The sequence below is a fragment of the Dendrobates tinctorius genome, unplaced genomic scaffold, assembly GCF_039654945.1.
Source record: "Dendrobates tinctorius isolate UK_male_01 unplaced genomic scaffold, ASM3965494v1 ptg000154l, whole genome shotgun sequence".
Lineage (NCBI taxonomy): Eukaryota > Metazoa > Chordata > Amphibia > Anura > Dendrobatidae > Dendrobates > Dendrobates tinctorius.
In genome coordinates, this window is record NW_027361821.1 from 1,769,529 (window position 1) to 1,796,327 (window position 26,799).

General features: G+C 42.6%; 2 protein-coding genes across 6 annotated transcripts in view; both read right to left on the reverse strand.

Moving 5' to 3' along the window:
* Positions 1–26,799, reverse strand: part of ARHGEF9 (Cdc42 guanine nucleotide exchange factor 9) — a 489,098-nt gene that overhangs the window by 269,742 nt on the left and 192,557 nt on the right. The window contains exon 1 of one of the 5 annotated variants that reach the window (XM_073547561.1): positions 7,591–7,702. The exons of the other annotated variants lie outside the window; for them this stretch is intronic. The gene's annotated coding sequence lies outside the window, so the exon portion shown is untranslated. Of the gene's footprint in view, positions 1–7,590; positions 7,703–26,799 lie in introns of those variants that run through there. 5 annotated transcript variants of the gene reach the window in all.
* On the reverse strand, positions 7,697–9,320 carry LOC141050888 (uncharacterized). Its single transcript, XM_073547562.1, has one exon. It carries the CDS (start codon positions 7,877–7,879, stop codon positions 7,700–7,702), a length of 180 nt encoding a protein of 59 aa, XP_073403663.1. The 5' UTR covers positions 7,880–9,320; the 3' UTR covers positions 7,697–7,699.

Sequence of the window (26,799 nt, forward strand, 5' to 3'; positions counted from 1 at the left end):
CTTGGAAGCAATAAAGGGTCTCTCTGGCAGTTAACCACAACACACAACACAGTTCCATTCCAGGTCAGCAGAGGGAGCTCTGAACCAAAACTGGGGGAGAAGCTGCTCTCTGAGGGCCAGGAAGGGAAAGATTAGGAGTTTGTGTGAGGAGGGCAATGTGTGTGGACGTGAGGAGAAGAGCTGGGGGATTGAGCAGAGAGTTCAGGCTCATTCCCAGCTATAGCGCATGATCTGGAGCCCGGTATCCAAGGCTGTATGGTCACTGATGGTCCTGCAACAGAAACCGGAGGAATAGGAAGCTGTAAAAGCTGTATTCCCACATAAGACTCGGAGGCACATAAGCGACGTGTGAGCCAGAAGAGAAAGGCTACAGTTGTCTGCCATACGAGGGAGTTCTAAAGAGGATAAGCAAGTGGAACTTCAGTGTAACACAGTACTGCAAGTACCTAAAACTAAGTGCTAGGAAGGAGACTACACAACCCATCTGCCTAGAGAGATTCCTAAGTTGCTTCCAGGCTAGCCAGCTCCTGTGCCATCTGTAATCTGGACCCTGGACTGCATTTGCCAAGCAAAGTAAAGGTAAAGAAACAGCACCCTGTTGTGTCCTTGCCTTCGTCCTGCAAACTCCCCAGCACTGCTACATCTTTGTGCCAAACACTACACCCTCTTCCTCAACACCTTCCTTCTTCATCTACTCTGCCCTGGGACTACAGCCCTGCCTGTGGAGGGCTACAACATCATTGCTGCACCCCACCATCTGTCCCAGAGGATCTGTCTGCAGCATTGGCTTAACACCTTCATTGCCAAATACCAGAGGTGGCGTCACGAATCATTCACTCATAAACTTAATTCCATCACTTCATCACTTTTACATGGGTGCCCAGGGCCACAGACCGGGTCTCCACTGCTGTGACATTCCCCTCTGAGAGACCGGCCTGGTACCGAGTACCCCACAGCCCTGGGAGGGCGACCCATAAGCTCTACGTGTTGGAGCAATACTGATAAAATGTCACAGCTACAGTGTCTGTCATAATGAACTGTAACGCAAACTACTGAACATCTGAAAAATATGCAAAAAATATCATCCATGCTTCATAAATATGGTGCATGCACTAACACATATTTTAGTCCAGGAATACACATTTTATTAATAGGTAACTGTAAACTAAAGCATTGACTCTGACAAACTAACACGAACCGCGGGGACTCAGGCATATTATTCGAGCACGCTGAAGACACTCGGTTAGCACCAATGCCTGCTCGGATTACTTGCAGTATAAATGCATTACAACTGGAAACAACTACAAGACATGACTATGAAAACAAGATGGCACGTTTGCCACTGCTTTGTCACGCTGCAGCTATGTAGGTAACTGCAACGTCCACTAGATGGCAATAGAGTGGAAGGATGGTAACAAGTCAGTAAGAGCAGACCTGCAGTGCTGCAGTGAAGCTACCACCAGGTGGCAGCAGAATAGTCAAACAAGCCGAGTCAAAACCTAGACCATCACGCAGCCAAAGGGAAAAAACAAGCACAAAGTCAGTGGAGAGCCAAAGGGTCAATAACAGACAAAAGACAGAAGTACCAGGGAGCAGAGGCTACGTCAAGTCAGAGTCAAAGCCAAATCAAACAGTGGGAAACCCAAAAGCAATAAGGAAACACTAAGATGGGATGGGCAGAGGGGAAGGAACTGACACGGACAAGGTCAGAAAGCGCAGCAGGACAAATCAGGGTACTACCAGAGTGAGATACTCAGGCCGTAGGCAGAAAATATAACTGACATGACCTAAAGGACGTAGCCAGAAGAAATAGCAGACCTGAACCCAAAACGAGGCCAGGCAAAGTTAGCCCTTGACATGATTAGCCCGGGAAAGGAGCAGACAGGACTCAAAACCCGGACTGGATCATGACATGCTGCTTTTACAATACCAGAGTATTGTCATTCTAAAGCAATTTGACTGCAACCAAACCTTTATGTCTTCGCAGACAGAAATACTGATAAATGTCTGCAGTAATGTTACGGTACAGCTCAAGCTTATTAAAGTCCTACAAAAGAAAAAAGATTCAGAACCGCTGCATCACCGTGGTCTCATGAACAAATTTAAAGATGCCCCTCACACAATATGAACGCCACATACCCCAAGGAATGGGTGCTCAATCCTGTAGACATATACAAAATCCAATAGTGCAGTAAGAGAAAAGAGGATGGCACTCACCATTACCAAAAGTAGAAGTCTTTATTTCATGGATAAAAATGCATGGGCTTGGGAGCAATACAGAGAGTGTGGACAACGGCCTTTTCACGCTCCTGCGCTTCAACGGGTCCTAGAACCCGTTGAAGTGCAGGAGCGCGAAACAACCGTTGTCTGCACTCTCTGCATTGCTCCCGAACCCATGCATTTTTATCCATGAAATAAAGACTTCTACTTTTGGTAATGGTGAGTGCCATCCTCTTTTCTCTCATTGCACTCAAGCTTATTAAAGCTGAAAGCAGCACTCCAGCAATTTTATTTCTCTACTCCCTTATACATGTTATATGTGCGCCCATTAAAATAATTACCTGTCGCCGCCTTCTTCCGTTCCCAGCAATGCTCTGAAGAGGATTGGAAAGGTGCTCAGGACAGAAGGAGGCCACCATTGGTTAGTACAGTATTGTGCATGTATAGAACTGGAAGAAAAAAAATCACCGGAGTGCTACTTTACCATGAAGACTGCTTTTAGTTGTCATTACACCTTCCAGGTAGTGCTGCACCATGAGGATATGCGGAGAATTTGCCATCAATACAAGAATACAAGAATACATGTTGTAATTCAGTTGAACACATTGGTTGTGGCCTCTTTGCAGGCCTCAATTTGATTTTTGCAAAGCATTGTGGCTCTTTCTGGTTCCAAAGCAGTTAAAATATTGAACACCGCTTGCCGCAATCTGACTCACCGAGAACACCAGGTAACAAGAGTCGAGATGCAGTTGATTATAATTCTGCTGAACACTTTTCAGATCAGGTAGCTGGCACTTATTACCATGGCTACAGCCAGCTAACAAAACCTAAGGCCTGGTCTCATCCACAGCGATGGCGGAGAAATAGAAGCTGATAACATGTCATTCCTGAGCACACTAGGTTCACCAATCCGTCCGTCAGGACATCACCGTCTCCATATGTGGAAGTGTGTCTACTCAAAGCTTATCATATTTAATTTGGAACTTCATTTTCCGGGAAATCAATATAAACTAAGTAAAGAGCATGGAGTGAATCTTGGTGCCGTGGGGCTGGAGGGAGGGACTGACGTCTAGTACGGCTCACTAAGCAACTTGACCCAGGAATGTCTACTGGTAGCAGGTAGGGGTGCATCATCCATGACATGGGGTAGGACCTTTGTCTCACACGCCATCCTATCTCGAATGTAACATTTTGACAGATATAACAGCCATCCCTGGTCTTTCCAATACTAAGGCCGGGGTCACACAACCGTATTTTCTCTCATCCAAGAGAATGGGGCCAATTATGCTAATCACACGCTGATCAAACTTCTATCAGATAAGGAGAAAATGGAAAAAAAAAGTCTCCGTCTTCTCCATTCTGCCAGTCTGTGACAATCGGACTGCACTCAGATGTCATCCGAGTGCAGTCCGATTTTTTTTCCACGCACTCATTGACTTGCAGGGCTGAGTCCGAGTGCAATCCGAATATCGGATGCAAATAGAGCATGCTGCAATTTTTCCTCTGACAGACTCTGTTTGAGGAAACAAAATTGGACGTGTGCACGGTCCCATAGAATAACATTGGTCCAAGTGGGATCAGATGTTTTGTCAGATTGCCAAAAATACGGTTGTCTGCACAAGCCCTAATGTGTAACAATTAACATATAGTTACATGTTTACATAGGCTGAAAAAGACCTACATCCATCAAGTTCAACATTTCTCCACCAACATTTGACAAACTCGGAACAGCTATGTTAGAAGCAGACTGCCGTTCAGATGCGTCTAACACATCAGCGCGGCTGAGAAAGGCAGAGCAAGATCATCCCCATTATTATAATAACACTCAGACACTTTCTCCATCTAGGCACATCACACATAAGAAACATGACAGTCTGAGCAGAGCAATACCCATCAGCTCACATTTACTGGACTTCAGGGATTTCATCCTTTTCAATACACATTGCTAAGGCTGTGTGCACACGCTGCGGATTAGGTGCGGATTCATCCGCGCGGATTTTGTAAAATCCGCAGGTGAAACCGCAGGTCAAAATACCTGCGGTTTTACCTGCGGATTGCTCTGCGGTTTTTCATCTCCTCAATGGAGGAGATGGCAAACCGCAGCGGAATCCGCAGAAAGAATTGACATGTCAATTCTTTCTGCGGATTGAAAACCGCAGATAATCCGCGCGGAAAATTCCGCACCGTCTGCATTGCGGTTTTTGATTCCCATAGGGAATCATTGTACTGTACACCGCAGCAAAATCTGCAGTGTGTGCACACAGCCTAAAAGTTATATCTACTTTGCAAAACATTTTCTCTGCCATTTAAGGTCAATCATTATTACACAAGTTACCTGAAACATTTTGTGGGCGCATCACACGAGAAAACCAGTGAGATGACAGCACCATGGTCCAAAGCTTGCCTTACAGAACATTTCCTATATGGCCTCTTTCACACATCAGGTTTTCGCCGTCTGGCACGATCCGGCGCTTTTGACAGAAACCGGATCCGGCGAAATGCAATGCCGGATCCGGTTTCCCCCCCATTGACTTGCATTTGCGCCGGATCGCGCCGGATGGCCATGCGTTTCATCCGGTTTTCGCCGGATCCGGCAATGTGTCGCGATCCGGCGTCTGGAAAAAACGGCTACTGTAACGTTTTTTGTCTCCGGCGAAAAAGCCGGACACGCCGGATCCGGCGCGTCCAGCTTTTTCACACAATGAAAGCCTATGAGCGCCGCAATGCGCCTGATCCGGCGAAAGCCGGATCCGGTGGCCGGATCCGGTTTTTTTGGTCTGAGCATGCTCAGTAGCTCTGCCCACTACAACCTGTCAAAGAAGGGCTGTAGGAACATGCTATATATAGTTTTCCAGTAGCCAATCCCGTTCGGAAGGCCACAAGGGTCAATTTTAAAAACCGGATCCGGCGTAATCCGTCGAAAAACGGATAGAAAAACGGATGAACCGGATGAGACGGATCCGGTTTTGTCTGTCAAGAACAAGACGGATCCGGCAGAAAACCGGATCCGGCACTTCAGGTTTTACAAAACATTTGCCGGATCCGGCATTCCGGCACGACGCCGGATCGCGCCTGACGCCGAAAACCTGATGTGTGAAAGTAGCCTTAGCAGCCCTCAGCCATAGTGTATAGCCATTAAAAGAAGACTGGAAAGTCTATATGTAAAGAAAAGGTCAAGAAGTTACAGGAACTTTAGGTAAAATATTATCACCAGTATGAGATGCATGAAAACATGTTTTGCATCAAATGCATATTAGGTTTAACAGCGGAATATCTGGAAAGAAAGTTTATCTTGGACAAAGTAGATACACTAAGTAACATTGGATACAGTATGTGTACAGTAGAAATACACAGATGTAGCAGAGCTCAGTACTATATTGTGTGTTTCTGTTTACTCATATCTATCTATTGATCTATCTATCATCTATCTATTTATCTATCTACTGTATCTATCTATCTATCTCATATCGATTATCTGTCTATTTCATATCTATCTATTATCTATCTATTATCTATCTCATATCTATCTCATATCTATTTATTATCTATCTATCTATCTATTATCTATCTATCTTATATCTATCTATTATCTATTATATATCTCTCTCTATTATCTCTCTATCTCTCTATCTATTATGTATCTATCTTTCTTATCTATCTATCTATCTATCTATCTATCTTATCTATCTTTCTCATCTATCTATCTATCTATCTATCTATCTATCTATCTATCCCATATCTATCAATTATCTATCTATCTATTTATCTATCTATCTATCTATCCCATATCTATCTATTTATCTATCTAGAAAAATGATGATGCAGTGACACTAGTCAGAGGCAATAATTTGGTTGCAAGTCATGTAATCCTCTTTCCCAAACAGGTCACCATCAACATAAATCCAAAAACAGGCAGCTCTCTATGATCTATCTATGGGCACCGAGCATCAGAGATAAAAATCCTAAAACCATACAGTACAGACAGCTTAGTTTCTGCATGTGTCTCAGTAAAAGCTTTCCTTCTGTAAAATAAATAATTCAGACAATTTCTATATTCCAATGAATTGTGTTGCCTCCATTATCTCTACCATTCCATAAATATTCATATATCATGATTTCTCCTATTCCGAAATGACGATAATCACTGGCACCAAATGAGCCCTGCTATTTATGGCACAAACTTTTGCTGCACTGTCAGTACAACATGGAGACAAATGGAATGAGACACAGTAGCAGATAGCAATGGCAGCCAAAGCATTGTGACCCTGCGAGCGGCAGACCCTAGAGTAAAGGGCTACATATAGTCTCGAAAGCTTGCAATGTGTTACCATCTTTTCAGTTAGCCATTAAAAGGTATCAACCACTGAGGACTCTCAATTCTAAATATTCTTCTACATATAACATATAGGCATCCACGCACAGAGTACAGAGTAGCTGGTGGGCTGGTGGTAAACCTTGCATTTTGGATGCGAGTCACAGACCCGGTGCGGCCCCCACTGTGCACTGATAAAGGTCTGCATCGCTTTCCTAAATAAAAACCCAATTCTAGATCCAATCACCTCTGGAACACACAGCCCCTTATCAAGGGATCCCAGGCTTATTCCATCACTTGCTTTAAATTCATACCAGATCGCTCTATTTCCAAAGCTTTGATTTGCTCATTTAACTATTCATGCCCTGGGATACTTTACCAAGTTAATATTATGCCATAGCTTTATCCTCGGTTACCAAGTTACAAACTCCATTGTAACACACTGACAATCTCAGCTCTGCTATACTGCCACAACACTCTTGCTATAGAAGTATTTTGCCATTTTGTGCCCCCCACTCCTTTAAATCTTACCATGCATAACTTTTTTGCTATTTTATTGCTTGACATCTGCCATCAGGGCTGTCAATATACATTCTCATGAAGTCCTCGGGATTTATCTTGATTAATCATACCCCCTTTAGTTTCAGGATAATATTTCTGCATTGGCACATGCACTGGTGGAGGAAAAAAAAAACCCTCATGAATAGATTGGCTCGAAAGCAAATTGTGACAATCTAAGAAGAGATTTGTCACCCGCCGCTAAAGGAAATGTGCTTATCTAAGTAAAGATTAAATATAAAAGGCGACGACGAGGATGCCAATGATTTCCATTAGAATTCTGCAGACTTCGTTCTTATTTATACACATCTAAGACCGAACGCAGAGGGATTACACCGCTAGGAAGTCTTAACCCTCAACGCCCAAGGGGTAACATGCAACGTTGGCCAATGCATTACAAGCCCACTCTCCCGCCTCCCCACCCCGGCAGTGGAAGGGTTTAATATGACACACACACACACAAAAAAGATTTAGGCACAGATAATATTGCAGCGTCATACATATCACAGTGAGTCCATGATGAAGCTTGATGGCATAGCGAGCTCGGTACTGTGTCGTGCTCTCTTTCTCTATCACGTTCCTGCTGACGGCTCGGAGGGAGAAATCCTTTCAACGAGTGCCCAGGAAAAACATAAGAATCACGTTCACCAGCAGCAAGACCACGATCACTGCGAAGACCACCACAGTTTGGACATCCAAGGTCATAGTGCAGTGCAAGACATTATAATGGTCGAGGTGGGGGGCCGGTAGGTTCTGATGTGTCAACCTTTGCTCTGCAAAACTGTCCATACAGCCAACATGTTAGAGTTGAAGGGGGACATAAGGCTTCTTTTTCCTCCTTCGCCGTTATTTGTTTCCCCCCCTCTTTAATCTTAATTTTCTTCCCTCTTTTTTTACGCCTTGGCTAAAAGCACTTATGGAGTGAAAAGAGGGGGGGCGTCAGCTCGGGACTTGAAAATGCAGAAATCTTTTAGCAGAAGGGGAAAAAAAAAGAAGAGAGTGGAGCTGCTCGTGTCTCGGCGTCTCTCCTGTGTTTTAATTGGATTCCGTGCAGATAGGGCTGTGCATGAGATGAGCCCTCTACAGATTTGGAAGCTGCTTCTGGTGCTGCTGCGGCTCTGCGAGAGAGGCAGTGGCAGTGTCATGCAAGGCGGGCTGGACGCATGCTAAGCAGGAGGCATAGGGATTTAGCTGTCAATCACGGAGCGGGGACCAAGGATGGCGATTAATCCTTTTTTTTTTTTTTCAAGGCAACAGTGGGTATGATAAGATGGATGAAGCTGCTGCAATGCATACAGAGCATCTCTTTATATCAGCAAGGGAGGAGTGCTTGGGAACCGAGTAAGAGGAATGAGTGAGAGGGCCAAGAGGGTGGAAAGAAGAAAACTGAACGGGGGGGGGTTTATGAATTAGAATAATAGAAGGAATGGGCAGGAAAAACCTCATCAAATGAGCAGGATAGATCACTGACAATTCACTGTATTGCTATCATCAAAAATAGAGGCCCAATATCCTAGTACTAAAGAACATCTGTCTACAAAACACTCGTTTTTCTGCATTCGAGCCAGGATATTAAAAAGGATAAGTCTGGTTATTTTTCTTGAATTATACTTTGCAGGCTCGAACTGGCCCACAGGGTAACAGGAGATTCCCATCGGTGGACCCCTGTGCAGATCTGGGCCCCAACCCCACTGTATGGGCAGTACTTGGAATAATTCACTTGATTCACTCTGCACAGAAAAAAAAAAACAGCATCTCATCATTCATTAACCAAACTACCCAGCTTATTATTATATAGAGATAAAAGTAAGTTTGTGAACGAGGGTAGTGTAATATTTGTATGCAGGTGAAAAGTGGGCCCCCAAAGTCAATGTTACTGGTGGGCCATTGGTACCCCAGTCTGACACTGAATGATCCAGGGGCAGATATAGCATCGGTGCAACCTGTGAGTCCATTTCCACCACTAAAACAGGTGGAATTGTGCATTATGATGAGCTATTAGACTACAAAGGGCCAAAATATTTTGCTTGCACAAGGACCACTTTCCGCTTGTTTCCATCAGTGCCTGATCCAAGTAAATTTGTCATCAACACTACCACTTATCAATATTCATTAGATGCTCCACCCCTGTTCAGCGCTCTTATAAAACAAAAATACATAACTGTGCAGGTTTCTTTACATGGAGATAAATGATTGACCTGTCATACAGTGACTTGTAAAAGTTTGGACACCCCTGGTCAAAATTACGGTTATTGTGAACAGTTAAGCAAGTTGACTATAAAATGATCTCTAAAAGGGCTAAAGTTAAAGATGATACATTTCCTTTGAATTTTAGGAAAAAATATATATATATTGTCTCATAGATTGTAAGCTTGCGAGCAGGGCCCTCATTCCTCTTGGTATCTGTTATGATCTATGTGATTATTGTTATGCTGTAATGTCTATTGTCTGTACAAGTCCCCTCTGAAATGTAAAGTGCTGCGGAATATGTTGGCACTATAGAAATAAAATTATTATTAATATTAGTATTATTATGTTGTCATTTTTTACATTTTAAAAGTTACAAAAAGAAAAATGGTCCGATGCAAAAGTTTGGCCACCCTTGGTGATTTGTGTGCTCGGATAACTTTGACCAAGGTTTCAGACCTTAATTACACTGTTAGGCTTATGGCTTGTTCACTATCATCATTAGGAAAGGCAAGGTGATTGAAAATTCCCAGCTTTATAAAACCCAGCCTCCTCTAACCTTGTTCCAGAAACAGCAGCCATGGGTTCTTCTAAGCAGCTGCCTAGCACTCTGAAAATGAAAATGGTGGAGGCCCACAAAGCAGAAGAAAGCCATAAGAAGATAGCAAAGCATTTTCAAGTTTCCCTTTCCTCAGTTCGAAATGTTATTAAGAAATAGCAGTTAACAGGAACAGTGGAGGTCAATATAAGGTCTGGAAGACCAAGCAAAATGTCAGTGAGAGCTGCTTGTAGGATTGATAGAGAGGCAAACCATAACCCCAGCTTAACTGCAAAAGACCTTCAGAAACATTAAGCATACTCTGGAGTTGTGGTACATTGTTCTACTGTTCGGAGTCACCTGCACAAATATGGTCTTCAAGGAAAGTCATCAGAAGAAAATATCTCCTTTATCCTCACCATAAAATTCAGCGTCAGAATTATGCATAATAAAATCTAAACAAGTCTGATGCATTTTGGAAACAAGTCCGGTGGAAGATAAAATAGAATGTTTGGCCACAATAATCAAAATTATGTGTAGAGAAAAAAAGGGCACGGAACTTCAGGAAAAGATCAGCTCGACAACTCGACAACTTTTAAGCATGAGGGTGAATGACTCATGCTCTGGGGTTGTGTTGCGGCCAATAGCATGGAAACATTTTACAGGTAGCGTGAAGAATGGATTCAATGAAATTTCAACAAATTCTTTGTGCAAACATGACACCATCTGTAAAAAAGTTGAAGAGGATGGCTCCTACAAATGGATAATGATCCTAAAAGTCAAAATCCACAATTGACTACCTCAAAAGGCGCAAGCTGAAGGTTTTACAATGGCCCTCACAGTCCCCTGATCTGATCATCATTGAAAATCTGTGACTAGACCTCAAAATAGCAGTGCATGCAAGACGACCCAGGAATCTCACAGAAGAATTTTCCAAGGAAGAATGGATGAAAATCCCTCAAACAAGAATTGGCTGGTTACAAAAAGGGGGTGCTACTAAGTACTAATCATGCAGGGTGGGCAAACTTTTGCATCAGCCCATTTTCCTTTTTGAGGTTTTTAAAATGTAAAAAATGACATATATATATATATATATATATATATTATTTTGCCTAAAATACAAAGGAAATGTGTCATCTTTAACTTTTGGTCTTTTAGCTTTTAGAGATCATTTCATCTTCAACTTGCTTAACTGTTCACAATAGCAGTAATTTTGACCAGGGGTGCCCAAACTTCTACATGCCACTGTATGTTCTGAAACTCCATTCAAAGACACTCATGGTGAATTTAAATACCTGCTGTTATATTTTTTTTCAGATTATAACTGATCACCGGAGATGATCATCTTACTGCCCACAGGCCTTTGCAACAAAAAAAAAAATATTAGCCAATACAACCAACAAAAGGATCCATCACCAGATTTCACAATACAAACTGCATATATTAATTAATAGATCTTTATGCGTAGGCAGAAAGCTGCCAATCAGTGGTGTGGGCGGGGTTATACAAAGCTCAGCATTCAGAGAATTGGTAAATCTGCAGCAGATAAAATTAAAAACACATATCATTCAGCCCAGTAAGTGAAAGATTGCTGGAATCAAGGTCTCTGTCTCTACATTATACTGCTCTCAGATTAGATGGCAAAAACCCGGAGACAGATTCCCTTTAAAAAATATATGAAATAACTGCATAAGTGATAAAACAAATAAAAAAAAAACAGCTGTGTGGCGGGGTTCACTATCCAACCGCTCCAGAGCTATACTTTTAGTGGTTCCCTATGGTGATTGTTTACCTTGTTGCAGCAATCATGTGCCATACAATCTATGTGAGCGCAGCAGCCAATCACTGGGCTCAGTAACGATGGTTTCATGTATGGCACAAAACTGCTAAGGTCCGTGATTGGCTGCAGCAAACTCTATGGTAAACTATGCGCAACCTCTGCAACAAAGTAAACAAAGACAGGCAGTGACCATAGGAAATGGGTCTCTGGAACCATAGTAGAATTTAACAATTACATAGCAGTAATTATTTTATTTTATTACTGTTGTGACACATTTTTTATTATTTTTCCTTTTCTAATTTTTTGAATCCCCAACTTTACTCCTCGAATGGCCTTCTGAAGACAGAGGACCAGTATATAACACGTCGTACTTGATCAGCCCTTTACATGCCCTCATCTGAGCTATAATGGGTCAATTGACTGAACTCTACAGGTTTAATTATTAGAAAGAGGGAGACACATTTTGGGAACCTAAATTCTATATGCTACATGGAACTTGGGTAATCAACACTGCTGGAAGGGAGAAACATTTTTCCCCACATCCTAACATCTGTTCTGTTAAGAGCTGTACAATGCCTACTATAGATATTAAAGGGAACCTGTCTCCCCCCGAGGGCGTTTTTCAGTTAAAGAGCCACCTTCAGCAGCACTAAGGCTGCATTCTGTGAAGGTGGCTCTTCTTTTTCTGACCCCTAGTAACGCTGAAATAACAACTTTTATAACTAGCTCCTCATACCTGTAATGTGTCCCATAGGTATGATGTGTCCCCCTGTATCAGCCGCCTACCATCCGTCCATCATGCCTGTCCGGTGTCTCGGCGCCGCCCACCAACCATCCATCATCATGCCCCTGTGCGTCGCTGCCTCCTCCTGTTTTGAATGCAGGCGCCTGCGCTGACAATAGTTCTCGGGCATGCGCAGTGCGCGCTGCCCGAGAACCGACATCAGGCTATTGCGCCTGCGTGTTATGGAGGCCCCAGATCCCGCCCTGCAGTATGTTATGATGTATTCACACTGCAGGGCTGGGGCCTCCACAACACGCAGGTGCAATAGCCTGATGTCGGTTCTCGGGCAGTGCGCACTGCGCATGCCTGAGAACTCTTGTCACAGCACAGGCGCAGACATTCAAAACAGGAGGAGGCAGCGACGCACAGGGGCACCATGGTGGACAGATGGTGGGCGGCGCCGAGACACCGGACAGTCATGATAGATGGCTGGGTTCCGGCTGATACAGGGGGACACATCATACCTATGGGACACATTACAGGTATGAGGAGCTAGTTATAAAAGTCGATATTTCAGCGTTACTAGGGGTCAGAAAAAGAAGAGCCACCTTCACAGAATGCAGCCTTAGTGCTGCTGAAGGTGGCTCTTTAACTGAAAAACGCCCTGGGAGGGTGACAGGTTCCCTTTAATATTGATGCAGACAGCAATTACGGTACCAATTATACCTTCCATAACCATAACTAGCGATCAATGTAGTAAATTTATGGTTAATATTTCATTGATGATTGGTAGAGATGAGCGGACCCGTGGAAGTTCGAGTTCTGATACCTGACCCAAATGTTATTCCAAAGTCCAGTTTGGGTACCAGAACTGTATCCAAACTTGAACCAGAACCAAAACCCTATTGAAATCAATGGGGACCCGAATTTTTAAGCTGGAAAATATTCTCCCTCTCTGCAACGGACTTCCCCCTGAACTACGAACATAGCAACGGACTTCCGGGAGAAGTCCAAGTTCGGTGTTTAGCACCGGACACTAACTTTTAAGTTTGGGTTCGCTTATCTCTAATGATTGGTCTTTTTTATTTAGAATCGTTATAATTATTTCAAATCCTAATGATTACTAACCAGATCTGAGTTTGCAAGAGAGACTTTCTATAACAGTTTGCATTTATTTAACCAATCTTCATTGTCACCCACCATACTCCCAATTAGGCCATGTACATAAGAGGGAACTGTGGGGTCTAATCAGAAAACTTTGGATCTTCTCAAAAAAGAGCAACTGAAATACCCTAATTATATCCTGAATTCTGTTATGGTAAACACTTCATGAGAAATACTTAGGGAAAAGGCTGTTGCGACAAGAATATGTACTGCTATAGCAGACAAAATTTCTAATCAGGTTGCCTTTGTAGGCCAAGTACTGAGAGGGGGCATGTTTTACGGAAACGCTACATAGGCAAGATTTATACAAGCTTTACGAGCCCAAGAGCAGAAAGCAGGTCAGGCAATGCAATAGCACGTTATTTATCTATTGAGATTAAACAGAATGCTGTAGTTTTTTGACATGGGGCATCACTTAAGGATTACTTTAGTGCGCAGTACTACAATTGTTATTAAAAAAAATGATAATATTGAAAATATTTTCCAATTTAGGATGTGATGTGGCAAGTAAATGATTTATCTTGGTTGGAAAACCACTTCTTTCATTGTGGGCAGTTTCGGACTGGCAAACAGGAGAATGGGAGAATCATCCGGTGGGCCCCTATGCACGAGTACGCTATTTACCCCAAACATGAGCAGTAGTTGGCCAATACATTTATTCACTATGTACAGACAAAGGCATCAACTCATCATTCATTCATTCATTCATTCATTCATTCAACAAACTACATAGTTTATGTTTATATAGAAGCAGAAGTAAATTTGTGAAAGAGGGTAATAAAATATTTGCATGAAGGTGAACAGTGGGACCCCCAAATCCATGTTACTGGTGGGCCCTTGCCACCCCAATCCGACACTGATTGTGGGTCTTCTTACCAACAGCTGCCCCATGATCCACTTCCATCTTCCATGGACTCGTGATGTAATTATACATTTTTCTTACAGTGATGTTTCAGTGAATACTATTCATGACTGACATCAGCGCTAACCATTGTTATCAATCAATGGCTCTAGAAATTACAGTGTCAAGGGGTATGCATCACAAGAATATAGAGTAGTTTATCGAGGGGAGTCCAAAAGGGAAGGGATTTCTGAAGGAGGCAACTGATTGAAACAAAAGTGACTAAAGCGTTTGTTGATGTGAGTGGGAACTGACATTTGACTAAACAGACAAGCCTACATGACGCATGTTGCATGACTTATACTAAACTAATCAAAAATGAACTTTTTTCAAACTATCTGCCTTCCCAAAACTTTGGTGAATTGCTCACAAATAGGAAGACTTCTCAAGCAAAATAAATCTCTGAAAAAAAAATGTAAGCAATGACAATGACACATCTTGCAGACACTTTATATATGGAGAAGAAAGTGAAAAAAATGAGACAGAAAGTTTGTTATGTTACATAAGAATGTATGGTAATTGGTATAATTGAGGCATGTCTCCTGGTAACAATAGTAACTGGCTTGTGGAGATGAATACTGGATGAATCATGTGCACGATTACTCAGAATGCAAAATCAGTCTGTCTCAAGAAAGAAAGAATATGAAAGCAGGACTTATGGGCAAAACTTCACTAAGCCAAGTCACATATGGGTCGCCCAAAAGTTTAGAAATACAGTATAAGTGGGCATTATCTACTGGATAGATCCTCACTTCAGAGTCATTCGCAAGCTCATGTAGATGAATACAAGGTTTGCTGAAGGCTGTGGCATTACAAGAAGGAGCAGTGCTAGACAATAAGTCTTTGATAAGTAACGACTCAAATCTGCCTACTCACACACCACTGCTTCACCCGATTAACATTAAACATCAGGGTATCCCAAACCAAGGACCCCATTGTTTCAAGAACAGTTGGATACACAGTAAAAGATTTGTCAACCTTTTTTTAATAAATCAGCTTTACCTATTTGTAAAGCGTTAAGAGCATTAAAGGGATTGTCCACTACTAGGACAACCTCTTCTTAAACTAAATGTTCTGCCTGGATAAAATAATACAGCCTATACTCAACTCCCGTGCTGGCGCCGTTCTCGCGGTGTCAGCACTTGCTCTCCCAGGGGCTGTGATGCGGTGTTGTGACATGTGACGCCGGCGCCAAATCAGCGCTGGCGTCACTGTCTCTGCCTTCAAATAAGCTGAACAAGAAGGGGAAGCTGGGGCTGCAGCTGAACTTCCTCTTCATGTTCAATTTGTTTGAAGGTGGGGACAGTGACGCCAGCGCTGACTGGGCACCTGGAATCACTTGTCATTCCACCACAACACAGCACCGGGATAGCGAGTGCCGACACCGCTGGAACGGAGCCAGCATGGAAGGGGAGTATAGGCTTTATTATTTTATCGTGGCCAAACATTTAGTTTAAGAAGGGGTTGTCCTAGTAGTGGACAACTCATTAAAGGTCCATTCACACCACAGTATTATCAGGAACGCGCGTTCCTAGGAATGCTCTGTTCATGATAACCTTGCAGTTGAAACAGGCTGGCAATGATTCGTTTGGATGAAATGATCTTTTGAGCTGCACAAAAAATTATCCTTCTCGCCAGCATATCGTCCTGTGTAAACATGACTCGCGCTGCTAAGAACAATGGCAGCTTATATGCACTGAACAATTTATTACACAACGTTCAATGGAAATTTGAAGAGCACTTTGCCTGTGTGAACCGGCTATTAAGCCACCGCCGATTAGCAAATAAGTTGCCGATAAGCCAACAAGTGCCGGTCAGTCCGTGTAAGCAAACCTTTAGAGTTTTCTAATGCAATAATATGGTCTTTCTATCATAGAACATCAAAAGGCTAAAGAAAAAGCTGTTAGATTGGTTTGGTGGGCATGAACTCCTCTCATTGGGCAGCTAGGATTAATGACTTATTATCAAAAGAGTTATTAGATATCATAAAAGTGGTAATGAATAACCGGACACTCTCATACTGTGTGAGTGGTCTGATCCTCACTATTTGGGGAGTGAGTACACTTTTCCTTACTGCTTGGTCAAGCCACATACATAGTCATAGTTGTATCGATGAACATATGTATAGAAATGCATATGGTAAATGCTGACATCTGATCTTGGGTCAAATTGTTCAAGCAAGAAAATCTAATTGTACAACACTGACTGCTCAGACTATAAGATCCTTTAAAAAAGCACATAGCAGAACAGTTCAAAAAAGAGAAAAGTCAAGAATGAGAAACTGTGTAGCACTAAAAATAAAGTTGCACATTTACTGGAGGGAAAATGGCTTACATGTATATTCATGATTGATGTCAGAAGAAAGTATTTCTTTTACTAAGAACCTCTAGGATTAGATAATGCACTGCAATCGGGTCTTCAATAGCAGCCATTCCATTGCTACATCAAAATACATTTTTGGCTTCTGTTTAAAGAGTGGTCTTGCTTTCAGATGGCAACTAGATTGGTCATGGCTTTGCGTCCTCCTTGCTCCTTACCCTTCTGAGTTTTTCAAAATGACCAAAATGGGGCCTTGTTCTGACACTCCATAAGCTTACACTATAAAAGCCCCTTCCGGGTCACACAGCTCCCAGTGTGACCCATAGAGCCTGAAGAGCGGTGACGTCACTGAGAAGAGGAGCAGAACACTGGACACTGGAGAGAGAAGCGGTAGCTAATTATATTAATACTAGATGGTGGCCCGATTCTAACGCATCGGGTATTCTAGAATATATATGCAGTTTATTTTTGAAGATTTAATAATAATGCAATAATGCACCTCCCAATCCTGATATGTATGGTCCTCTCACCCCCCAGTCCTGGTATGCATGGTCCTCTCACCTCTCTTTCCTGGTATGCATGATCTTCTTACTCCCCTTTCGGGGTATGCATGGTCCCCTCACCCCCCAATCCTGGAATGCACGGTCCTCTCACCCCTCAATCCTGGTATGCATGGTCCTCTCACCCCTCTTTCCTGGTATGCATGGTCAACTTACCCCCCTTTCGGGGTATGCATGGTCCCCTCACCCCCCTTTCTTGGTATGCATGCTCCTCTCACACCCCAATCCTGGTATGTATGCTCACCGTCACTCCCCTTTCCTGGTATGTATGGTCCCCTCACCCCCCAATCCTGGTATGCATGGTATCCTCACCCCCTTTCCTGGTATGCATGGTCCCCTCACCCCCCTTTCCTGATATGCATGGTCCCCTCACCCCCCAATCCTGGTATGCATGGTCTCCTCACCCCCTTTCCTGGTATGCATGGTCCCCTCACCCCCCTTTCTTGGTATGCATGGTCCCCTCACCCCCCAATCCTGGTATGCATGGTCCCCTCAACCCTTATCCTGGTATGCATGGTCCCCTCACCCCCAATCCTGGTATGCATGGTCCCCTCACCCCCAATCCTGGTATGCATGGTCCCCTCACCCCCCTTTCTTGGTATGCATGGTCCCCTCACCCCCCAATCCTGGTATGCATGGTCCCCCCAACCCCCTATCCTGGTATGCATGGTCCCCTCACCCCCCAATCCTGGTATGCATTGTCCCCTCACCCCCCAATCCTGGTATGCATGGTCCCCTCACCCCCCTTTCCGTGTAGCCATGACCAATCAGCGTCGCGGCCATCTGTCCGAGACCAATCAGCAACTCGGCCCTGTAGCTGCGACCAATCACTGCCACGGCCCTGTGCAAAAATATTAAAAAGTAAAAAAAAGTTATTCTCACCTTCCGACGGCCTCCTGTCTTCTTTCCACGCGCCCGGCCTCCCAGTAATGCTTTGCGGCTTAGACCACTGATGACGTCGGTCTTCTTTCCCGCTCTCGCAAGAGTGACGTCTGTCTTCTTTCTCGCTCTCGCAAGAGTGACATCATCAGCGGTCTAAGCCACAAAGCATTACTGGGAACGCGAGGCCGGGCGCGTGGAGAGAAGACAGGAGGCCGTCGGAAGGTGAGAATAACTTTTTTTATTTTAATTCTCTTTTTTACAGATTAAGGCCTGCACCTGCCGCTGATTGGTCGCGGCCTGGCAGCCGCGACCAATCAGCGGCAGGCACAGCTTACCGTTACAAACAGCTGCGCCTGTCGTTGATTGGTTGCGGCCTGGCGGGGGCCTGGCGGCCGCGACCAATCAGCGGCCCGCGATTTCGGTTACAGACAGACACGATAAGGCTTTTATATATATAGATACTCACACTACATTACATACACATATACACAAATTTAATGAAAAATAATATTCATGGGAGGGCATCTTTAAATATAAGCTGATCTACAGTTCTTGACATCGGCCATATCACATTGAACAGACCTGCTGTTCAGCTCCGTGGAATGCTTACATAAGCCAATGGGTGTGAGTCAGACCTCCATCAATCTTATATTGCTGACCTATCCTAAGCATAGGCCATTAGTATTAAATGCTTGAACAACCCCTTTAAATTGATCTATTCTCTTTTTTAAAATCCATGTCTGAATGGCTGTATAATCTTATATTAAGTTGAACATTTTCTGAGTCCAGCTAGAGAATAAATCAATCATGAGTCTAAGCATATTTAATTTCTGTCCACCCAGCCTAACTGAGAGCTGCAGCTTGTACTGAGCCATGAGAGATCTCAGCAGGGAGGAGGGACACTGAGGAGCTGTCAATCAGAATGACTATATAATGCTTTATGAATGTAAAACTGAATCTCCACCCACCTAGTCTAACCTGAATTTCCAAAGTAGATATATCATCCTAACCAGGTCTAAAAGATCTATGTACTGTAATAATATATGCAGTTTGCATTGTGAAATTGTATGACAAATCTGCTTTAAGCGAAAAATTTGTAAGTAAGACTTATTTGGTAAATTAATGTGAAAATCAATGTTCTCTACATAATTTCTATTACTTATATCCATTTATATAACAACTAGAAAGTAACTTATGGATTAATACTTCCCTCCATACTAACTCCAGCGATCATATATATCCTCTGGATAGGTTATAAAAGTTGTTATAAGGCTAACCCATATAAGCACTTTTTTACCTGTAGGTTCACTTTTTATCTCTGAGTCTGCACGTATCAGCTACATTCAACCACAATGTTTAAAAATGGCCTAACTCATTCAAATTGCCATAAAACGCTCATTATGAAACAGTGGGATAAGAAGAAACTCATTTGCCGGCAAAAGAATCTTTAGAAACTGAAGAAACTCTGAATTAACCTTCCACCTCCAGCTAAAGAACCAGATTACTGTAGACTGTTGTGAAATCCAAGGATATGATATCAGTTATTTTTCACATCAGTCTAATAAAAATGATTAAAGGTATTGCTGTATAGAAAAAAAATTGCGACAAATGAGATTACTGGTAATTTAGAAGTATCTCAATATTGTATATGTGTAACTGGACACATACTGTATGCTACAAAATCATTTAATAAAGGATCCAACTTTAATGAATTCATCAGATGTGCCTAATAAAGAGGGCAGGCACTTAAATGCTCCTTTGTGTTGATGCATAAGCCTCACTGTTGCCCTGTATTTTGCATAATATCATATATTCAGATGAACTTTCACTTATTATTGAGTGTATACAGTATAGCTATTAGCTAGGATTGGAATCACACTCTTCTTCTGTTTCCTAAAGTTTTACACATGTGTAAGTGTCATGCACTTCAGAAAATATAATACAATGTGTTAAAGTTATCACCAAACACAGTCCTTTTGTAACAAAACCACCTCAATTCAAGTAATTTAAACAACATCCCCAAACATGAACGGGGATATAGAGGCATTAACACAGTATTAATTACATTAATTTTATTCAAACATGTTGAAATAATGACACCTAAACAAGGAATCCTCATAGGTAAAAAACCGGAGGTATAGAAAAACCAGGAAAGCTACAGTTGTGGCCAAAGGTATTGACACCCCTGCAATTCTGTCAGATAATACTCAGTTTCTTCCTGAAAATGATTGCAAACACAAATTCTTTGTTATTATTATCTTCATTTAATTTGTCTTAAATGAAAAAACACAAAAAGAATTGTCCTAAAGCCATATTGGATATAATTCCACACCAAACATAAAAAAGAGGGTGGACAAAAGTATTGGCACTGTTCGAAAAATCATGTGATGCTTCTCTAATTTGTGTAATTAACAGCACCTGTAACTTACCTGTGGCACCGAACAGGTGTTGGCAATAACTAAATCACACTTGCAGCCAGTGGACATGGATTAAAGTTGATTCAACCTCTGTCCTGTGTCCTTCTGTGTACCATATTGAGCATGGAGAAAAGAAAGAAGACCAAAGAACTGTCTGAGGACTTGAGAAACCAAATTGTGAGGAAGCATGAGCAATCTCAAGGCTACAAGTCCATCTCCAAAGACTTGAATGTTCCTGTGTCTACCGTGCACAGTGTCATAAAGAAGTTTAAAGCCCATGGCACTGTGGCTAACCTCCCTAGATGTGGACGGAAAAGAAAAATTGACAAGAGATTTCAACACAGGATTGTGCGGATGTTGGATAAAGAACCTCGACTAACATCCAAACAAGTTCAAGCTGCCCTGCAGTCCGAGGGTACAACAGTGTCAACCCGTACTATCCGTCGGCGTCTGAATGAAAAGGGACTGTATGGTAGGAGACCCAGGAAGACCCCACTTCTTACCCCGAGACATAAAAAAGCCAGGCTGGAGTTTGCCAAAACTTATCTGAAAAAGCCTAAAACGTTTTGGAAGAATGTTTTCTGGTCAGATGAGACAAAAGTAGAGATTTTTGGGCAAAGGCATCAACATAGAGTTTACAGGAGAAAAAAGAGGCATTCAAAGAAAAAAACACGGTCCCTACAGTCAAACATGGCAGAGGTTCCCTGATGTTTTGGGGTTGCTTTGCTGCCTCTGGCACTGGACTGCTTGACCGTGTGCATGGCATTATGAAGTCTGAAGACTACCAATAAATTTTGCAGCATAATGTAGGGCCCAGTGTGAGAAAGCTGTGTCTCCCTCAGAGGTCATGGGTCTTCCAGCAGGACAATGACCCAAAACACACTTCAAAAAGCACTAGAAAATGGTTTGAGAGAAAGCACTGGAGACTTCTAAGGTGACCAGCAATAAGTCCAGACCTGAATCCCATAGAACACCTGTGGAGAGATCTAAAAATGGCAGTTTGGAGAAGGCACCCTTCTAATATCAGGGACCTGGAGCAGTTTGCCAAAGAAGAATGGTCTAAAATTCCAGCAGAGCATTGTAAGAATCTCATTGATGGTTATCGGAAGCGGTTGGTCGCAGTTATTTTGGCTAAAGGTTGTGCAGCCAAGTATTAGGCTGAGGGTGCCAATACTTTCGTCTGGCCCATTTTTGGAGTTTTGTGTGAAATGATCAATGTTTTGCTTTTTGCTTCATTCTCTTTTGTGTTTTTTCATTTAAGACAAATTAAATGAAGATAATAATACCAAAGAATTTGTGATTGCAATCATTTTCAGGAAGAAACTGAGTATTATCTGACAAAATTGCCGGGGTGTCAATACTTTTGGCCACAACGTTATAATGTCATGAGATATATAGTTACACTCATAGCACGAAAGAAAGAAAGAAAGAAATATATATAAACATATATTATGTAACTAACAAAACAATGAAAGTGCTCAGTGCACCGAGCGATTTCCATTTATCCATCAACCTCTTCAAGTCATTCAGAAGTGGTGGAAAATTCGAGTTATATAAATTGCCATAAGAGGAGGATAGGTTAACCCCCAGATATTTGATAGTCTCAGCTTTCCATCTGAATTTAAAATTTAGTTTTAAATGATCCAGTACATCAGGGGGATATTTAGTGGGAGGGCCTCTGTTTTTTGAAGTGTTCAGCTTATACCCCGATTTTTTTAAGATCTTCCATCAGGTTAGGCAGTGTAATATGTAGATTAGGTGTTTTTATTTTAACGTGGCCAAACATTCAGACTGAGAAGGAGTTGTCCTAGTAGTGGAAAATTCTTTCAATTAGAGTGTTCTAAACAGGCATATGTAAAAGCACGTCAGAATCCTTCTTATAGGCTTAGATTCTCATGTTTATTTTTTTCTTTTTAGCCATATGAGAGAGTTGGAAAATCAGTTTGCTCCTAGTGGACGTGTAAATATATCACTCTGGGAGCCATGTTTTCTAATGAAGATCTATGAAGAACTTTTTGGATAAAAAATGATGTCATATCTAGTGTTTTTAATTATTTCATGATGAGTCACCATCCGTTTTTTGTGTTTTTTTACAGACCCATTGAGTTACAAAGTGGAACAAAATCGGACATGCCTGAGTTTAAATTTGTGGTTGGTGAACATGTAAAAAAAAAGGAATAAAATAAAACATGTAATGGAAACATTGATATGTGGATGGGGGCCCTACTTGTAGGTTTCAGTAACTTTGATTTAATTGAAAATGGCATGTCGGCATCTGTGCAGCCATTTCTCCAATGAAGCCAAAAACCAAAAAGGCCATATGCAATCAGTGAGATTGTTGGAGAGGAGACCACCTTACCGTACCTAGCCTCCACTAATAACTTTAATAGCATGTTACACAAGTTTAATTTATAATTTACCGGATATAACTTAGCTCGGTGTACATACTTTTATGCACCACAGTCTATTCCTATGTGCTGTATCCAGTATACATGGAATGGAGTCATATATATATTTAATAAAGGAAAAATCCAGTAACGATAAGATAGGAAATAGGAGAATTTCCAGTCTAAGACCATGCACATTTACGTCATTCATAGGTGACCCACATAGATAAAGGCATTCTGTTCTGTTGGGATTCTCCAATTGTGCATAAGTGTGCACAAATCTCTAGCTACACAACCCCATAGGGATCAATGATTTATATTACCGCTTGGTGGATACTCATTAAAGCAGTAAGACACTCGCACAAGGTTATAAAAAACATACATGCTGTAAGACAAATTGTCCTCTTTTCTGCAACAGCTATTCGGAATACATTAGGCATACTGTCCACATAGAAAAGTAGCATATAAGAGAGTGCAGAGGATTGTTTTATAAGCTATCGGTACCTGTACAAGTCTAGAAAGGAATGGTGATCGTTTTATAAGATTATGGACAGTCATCGTAGTGTCAGATACAGACCTGGGAAATATTGAAGCTGGCGAAGATGGAATTGATTTGCAAGGTTCCAGATTTCCAGCGAATCAGAGTGATCCGCATTTTAGAAAATCAATGGAGAGGAGAATGGTTAAAGATTCCCTGTTCTTCATTTTTTGCCAAAGTCATAGCGGTTGTATTGGATTGTTATATAACATTGAGCATGCTGTGATAAGAATCATTGTATTGCTCCTGTGCAGAATGCACAAACAAACTGTAGAGCCCATACTCTATATAATGTATATAAAACTTTATAATGCACAGTATAAATGAAATGTTTCCTTACCGCAACACAAGTTATATAACTGCTTCTCCAGCCATTATCCATAGAGTACACAAGGTGAACATTTGACCTAACGTGGCCACCACTACTACATGTACCTCTGTTTCGATTGTACTAGCAGCCTAAATCTACAAAAGACATGTTGCCTATTATTGATGAGCGAACGTGCTCGCATAAGGTGTTTTCCGAGCACGCTCGGTTGCAAACAGAGTGTTATCGGCGCGCTTGAAAAATATGTTTGAGTCTCCGTGGCTTCATGTTTTGTGGCTGTTAGACAGCTGCAACACATGCAGGGATTGCCTAACAGGCAGTCCCCGCATGTGTTGTGTCTGTCGAACAGCCACGGATACTCAAACATATTGTTCGAGCACGTTGAAGTCACTCGGTTAGCACACGAGCATGCTTGGATAACACCTTATCCCAGCATGCTTCCTCATCACTAGGTAGGCAGGTCGCTACATTGTGTTTCCCCAAAATATATACAGCAGCATCATGTTCCATAGCACTTTACAGACATCATACTCGGAATCTAAATTCCCTATCAGGATGTCTTTGGAGATTGGGAAACCCATGTGAACCCAGAGAGAACATAGAGATTCCTTTGCAGATGTTGCCATTGGTGGGATTTGAACCCAGAACCCCAGAGCTTGAAGGCTGCAATGCTAACCACTGAGCCACCATAAAGTGTAGAAACAGTGAAAGCCATTAAAAAAGTTCTTGACGTTCCTAAAAGACCCATGTTGCACTTGTGCATTCTCAAGTTTCCCTTAACAAACAGTTATAAGCTGACAGCACTCGAATGCCTTCTGTTTGCTGAGTTTTTCCCAGACTCATAGACAAAATGCAAATTTGATCCGAGACCCATATCAAAATCAAAAGTGTCTCTGGTTTTGTTTTTTTGAGGACACCCAATCAGCGCTGGCATCACGGTCTCCATGAAGAGGACATCCAGGCTGTAGCTGATCTTGGACTTTCTGTTCATGCTCAGTTAGTCTGAAGGCGGAGACAGTGATGCCAGCGCTGATTGGGCACAGGCGTCACGTGCCACAATACCGCATCACAGCTCCGTTACCGCGAATGCCGACACCGCTGGAACAGCACCAGCACAGGAGGCGAGAATAGGCTTTATTATTTTATCCTGGCCAAACATTAAGTTTAAGAAAGCGTTGTCCTAGTAGTAGACAATCACTCTTATTATTTTTGCATGCATGTTCTACAAGTGGCAATCCAAAGGTGAAGAAGGACCACCTGTGACAGGAGTAATGAGAAATGTGAGTGTATGTAGTGTGACAGAGTCACTGGTAACGGAATAGAGGGGAGATATGTTTCACTACACCTGATGGCATCAGTGTTATAAAATCCAGAGTTTTATTTCCTCAGGACAGTAAGTGTTGCAAGGGTTAAGTTAACGTATGTTATGGGCTGGTTTTTAGGGGGACATTCATAGAGTGGGTGGGAGAGTGTCCCCCCATATCTCCACCTACAGAGTCAGCACCACTGCGTGCTGACAGGAGCTTGGTGATGTCACAGTCATGTGATCAGGCACGTGGTGGAGGAGTCACATGGTCTTGGCTTAAATGGCTGAAGGTAAAAACTCACAGTGTTCAGTGTGTGACCCTGGAGAAGGAGCACTGCAGGAGAGTGCTCCATGGACTAGTGAAGCTGAACTGTGTGTGTTCAGCCAGCAGTGCAGTGAGTGGGAGGAAGCCCCCCCCCCCCCCCCCCCCCCCCCCCCCCGCACACAGAAGGACTATGTTTGTTTTGCCACCATTTTGCTTTGTTTTCCTGATTTGCCAGGAGGGCTGTATTTTCTTTACTACCCCCTCCCCTTGGATTATGCTGCCTATAATAAACCAAAGGAAGTTCTTAAAGCCGCAGTGTACCCATGTCTACCTCTGTGTGCAGCCGAGTGAGTCGCAGTAGCACTACCACAGTAGTTATACATTGAGGAGAAGGTAGAAGAACTTCTAAAAGGTTTCCAAAAAGAAAAAGATTTCCTTACAGCAAATAAGAATTTCTCAAGCTTGAGCTACCAGTTCATGAAGCAGGCCACAAGCAAGTAATATTTATCTGCAAATTATCAGCAGATCCAGCTTATTTTAGTAGCACTCGTTGATTTCATGTGTTTGATAATACCAGGCATCAAATTCTTAGCAAATTTTGCCATGGATCTGCAGATAAATATTGCATGTGTATGGCCAACTTTAAACCCTCACAGACAATAGATAGGTGTCAGCTTTTTGGAAGATTATTTGGCAGACAGTTTTTTTTCCCAATTCCACCATACACAGGAATGCTTGGCTCAGCTGAGCACTATTGTGTTGCCCATGAGAGCTGCTAGATTCCTCTGACACTAGCTTATCTCATGGAGAACAAAAGGAATGGCCATCAGAAATCCAACAATTCAGATACTTCTCTCAAGGGAGAGTTACAAGGTCCCATACACATTAGACTGTCAGCCGATCCCATTTACTGTATATTGGCAGATTCAGCAGATGTTAGTGTCCCGCTACATTTAGCGATGCACCAGCGATCCCGACAACGATACGACCTGGTCAGGATCGCTGGTGCATCGCTAAATGGTCGCTAGTGAGCTACCACACAGGAAGAACTCACCAACGACGCAGCAGCGATAAGCGATCCGTCGGCGGTCGCTGTTACCTTTCACACAGCAGCGATGATGACGACTTCCGCCTGCGTCCATGCGTCCTGCGTCGCCAACGATGTCGCTCGTCGGTGCTAAACACAGCGATGCGCGCAGGCCAGTGGGACGCCAACGATCAGAAAATGGCCTGGGACATTCGTGCACGATCAGCGATATCCAGCGGGGGGCCGGTCGCAGGTACATGTCACACAAAGCGAGATCGCTAGTGATATCGCTGTTGCGTCACAAAATCGGTGATGCTTTAGCGATATCGCTATGTGTGAAAGGCCCTTTACTCTAGTGTGTAGCCTTTAGCCTTTATATAAAATGA

Bases quoted from the DNA above. Each gene is read 5' to 3' on its own strand.
- LOC141050888 (XM_073547562.1), bottom strand. From the start codon at position 7,879: ATGGACAGTTTTGCAGAGCAAAGGTTGACACATCAGAACCTACCGGCC.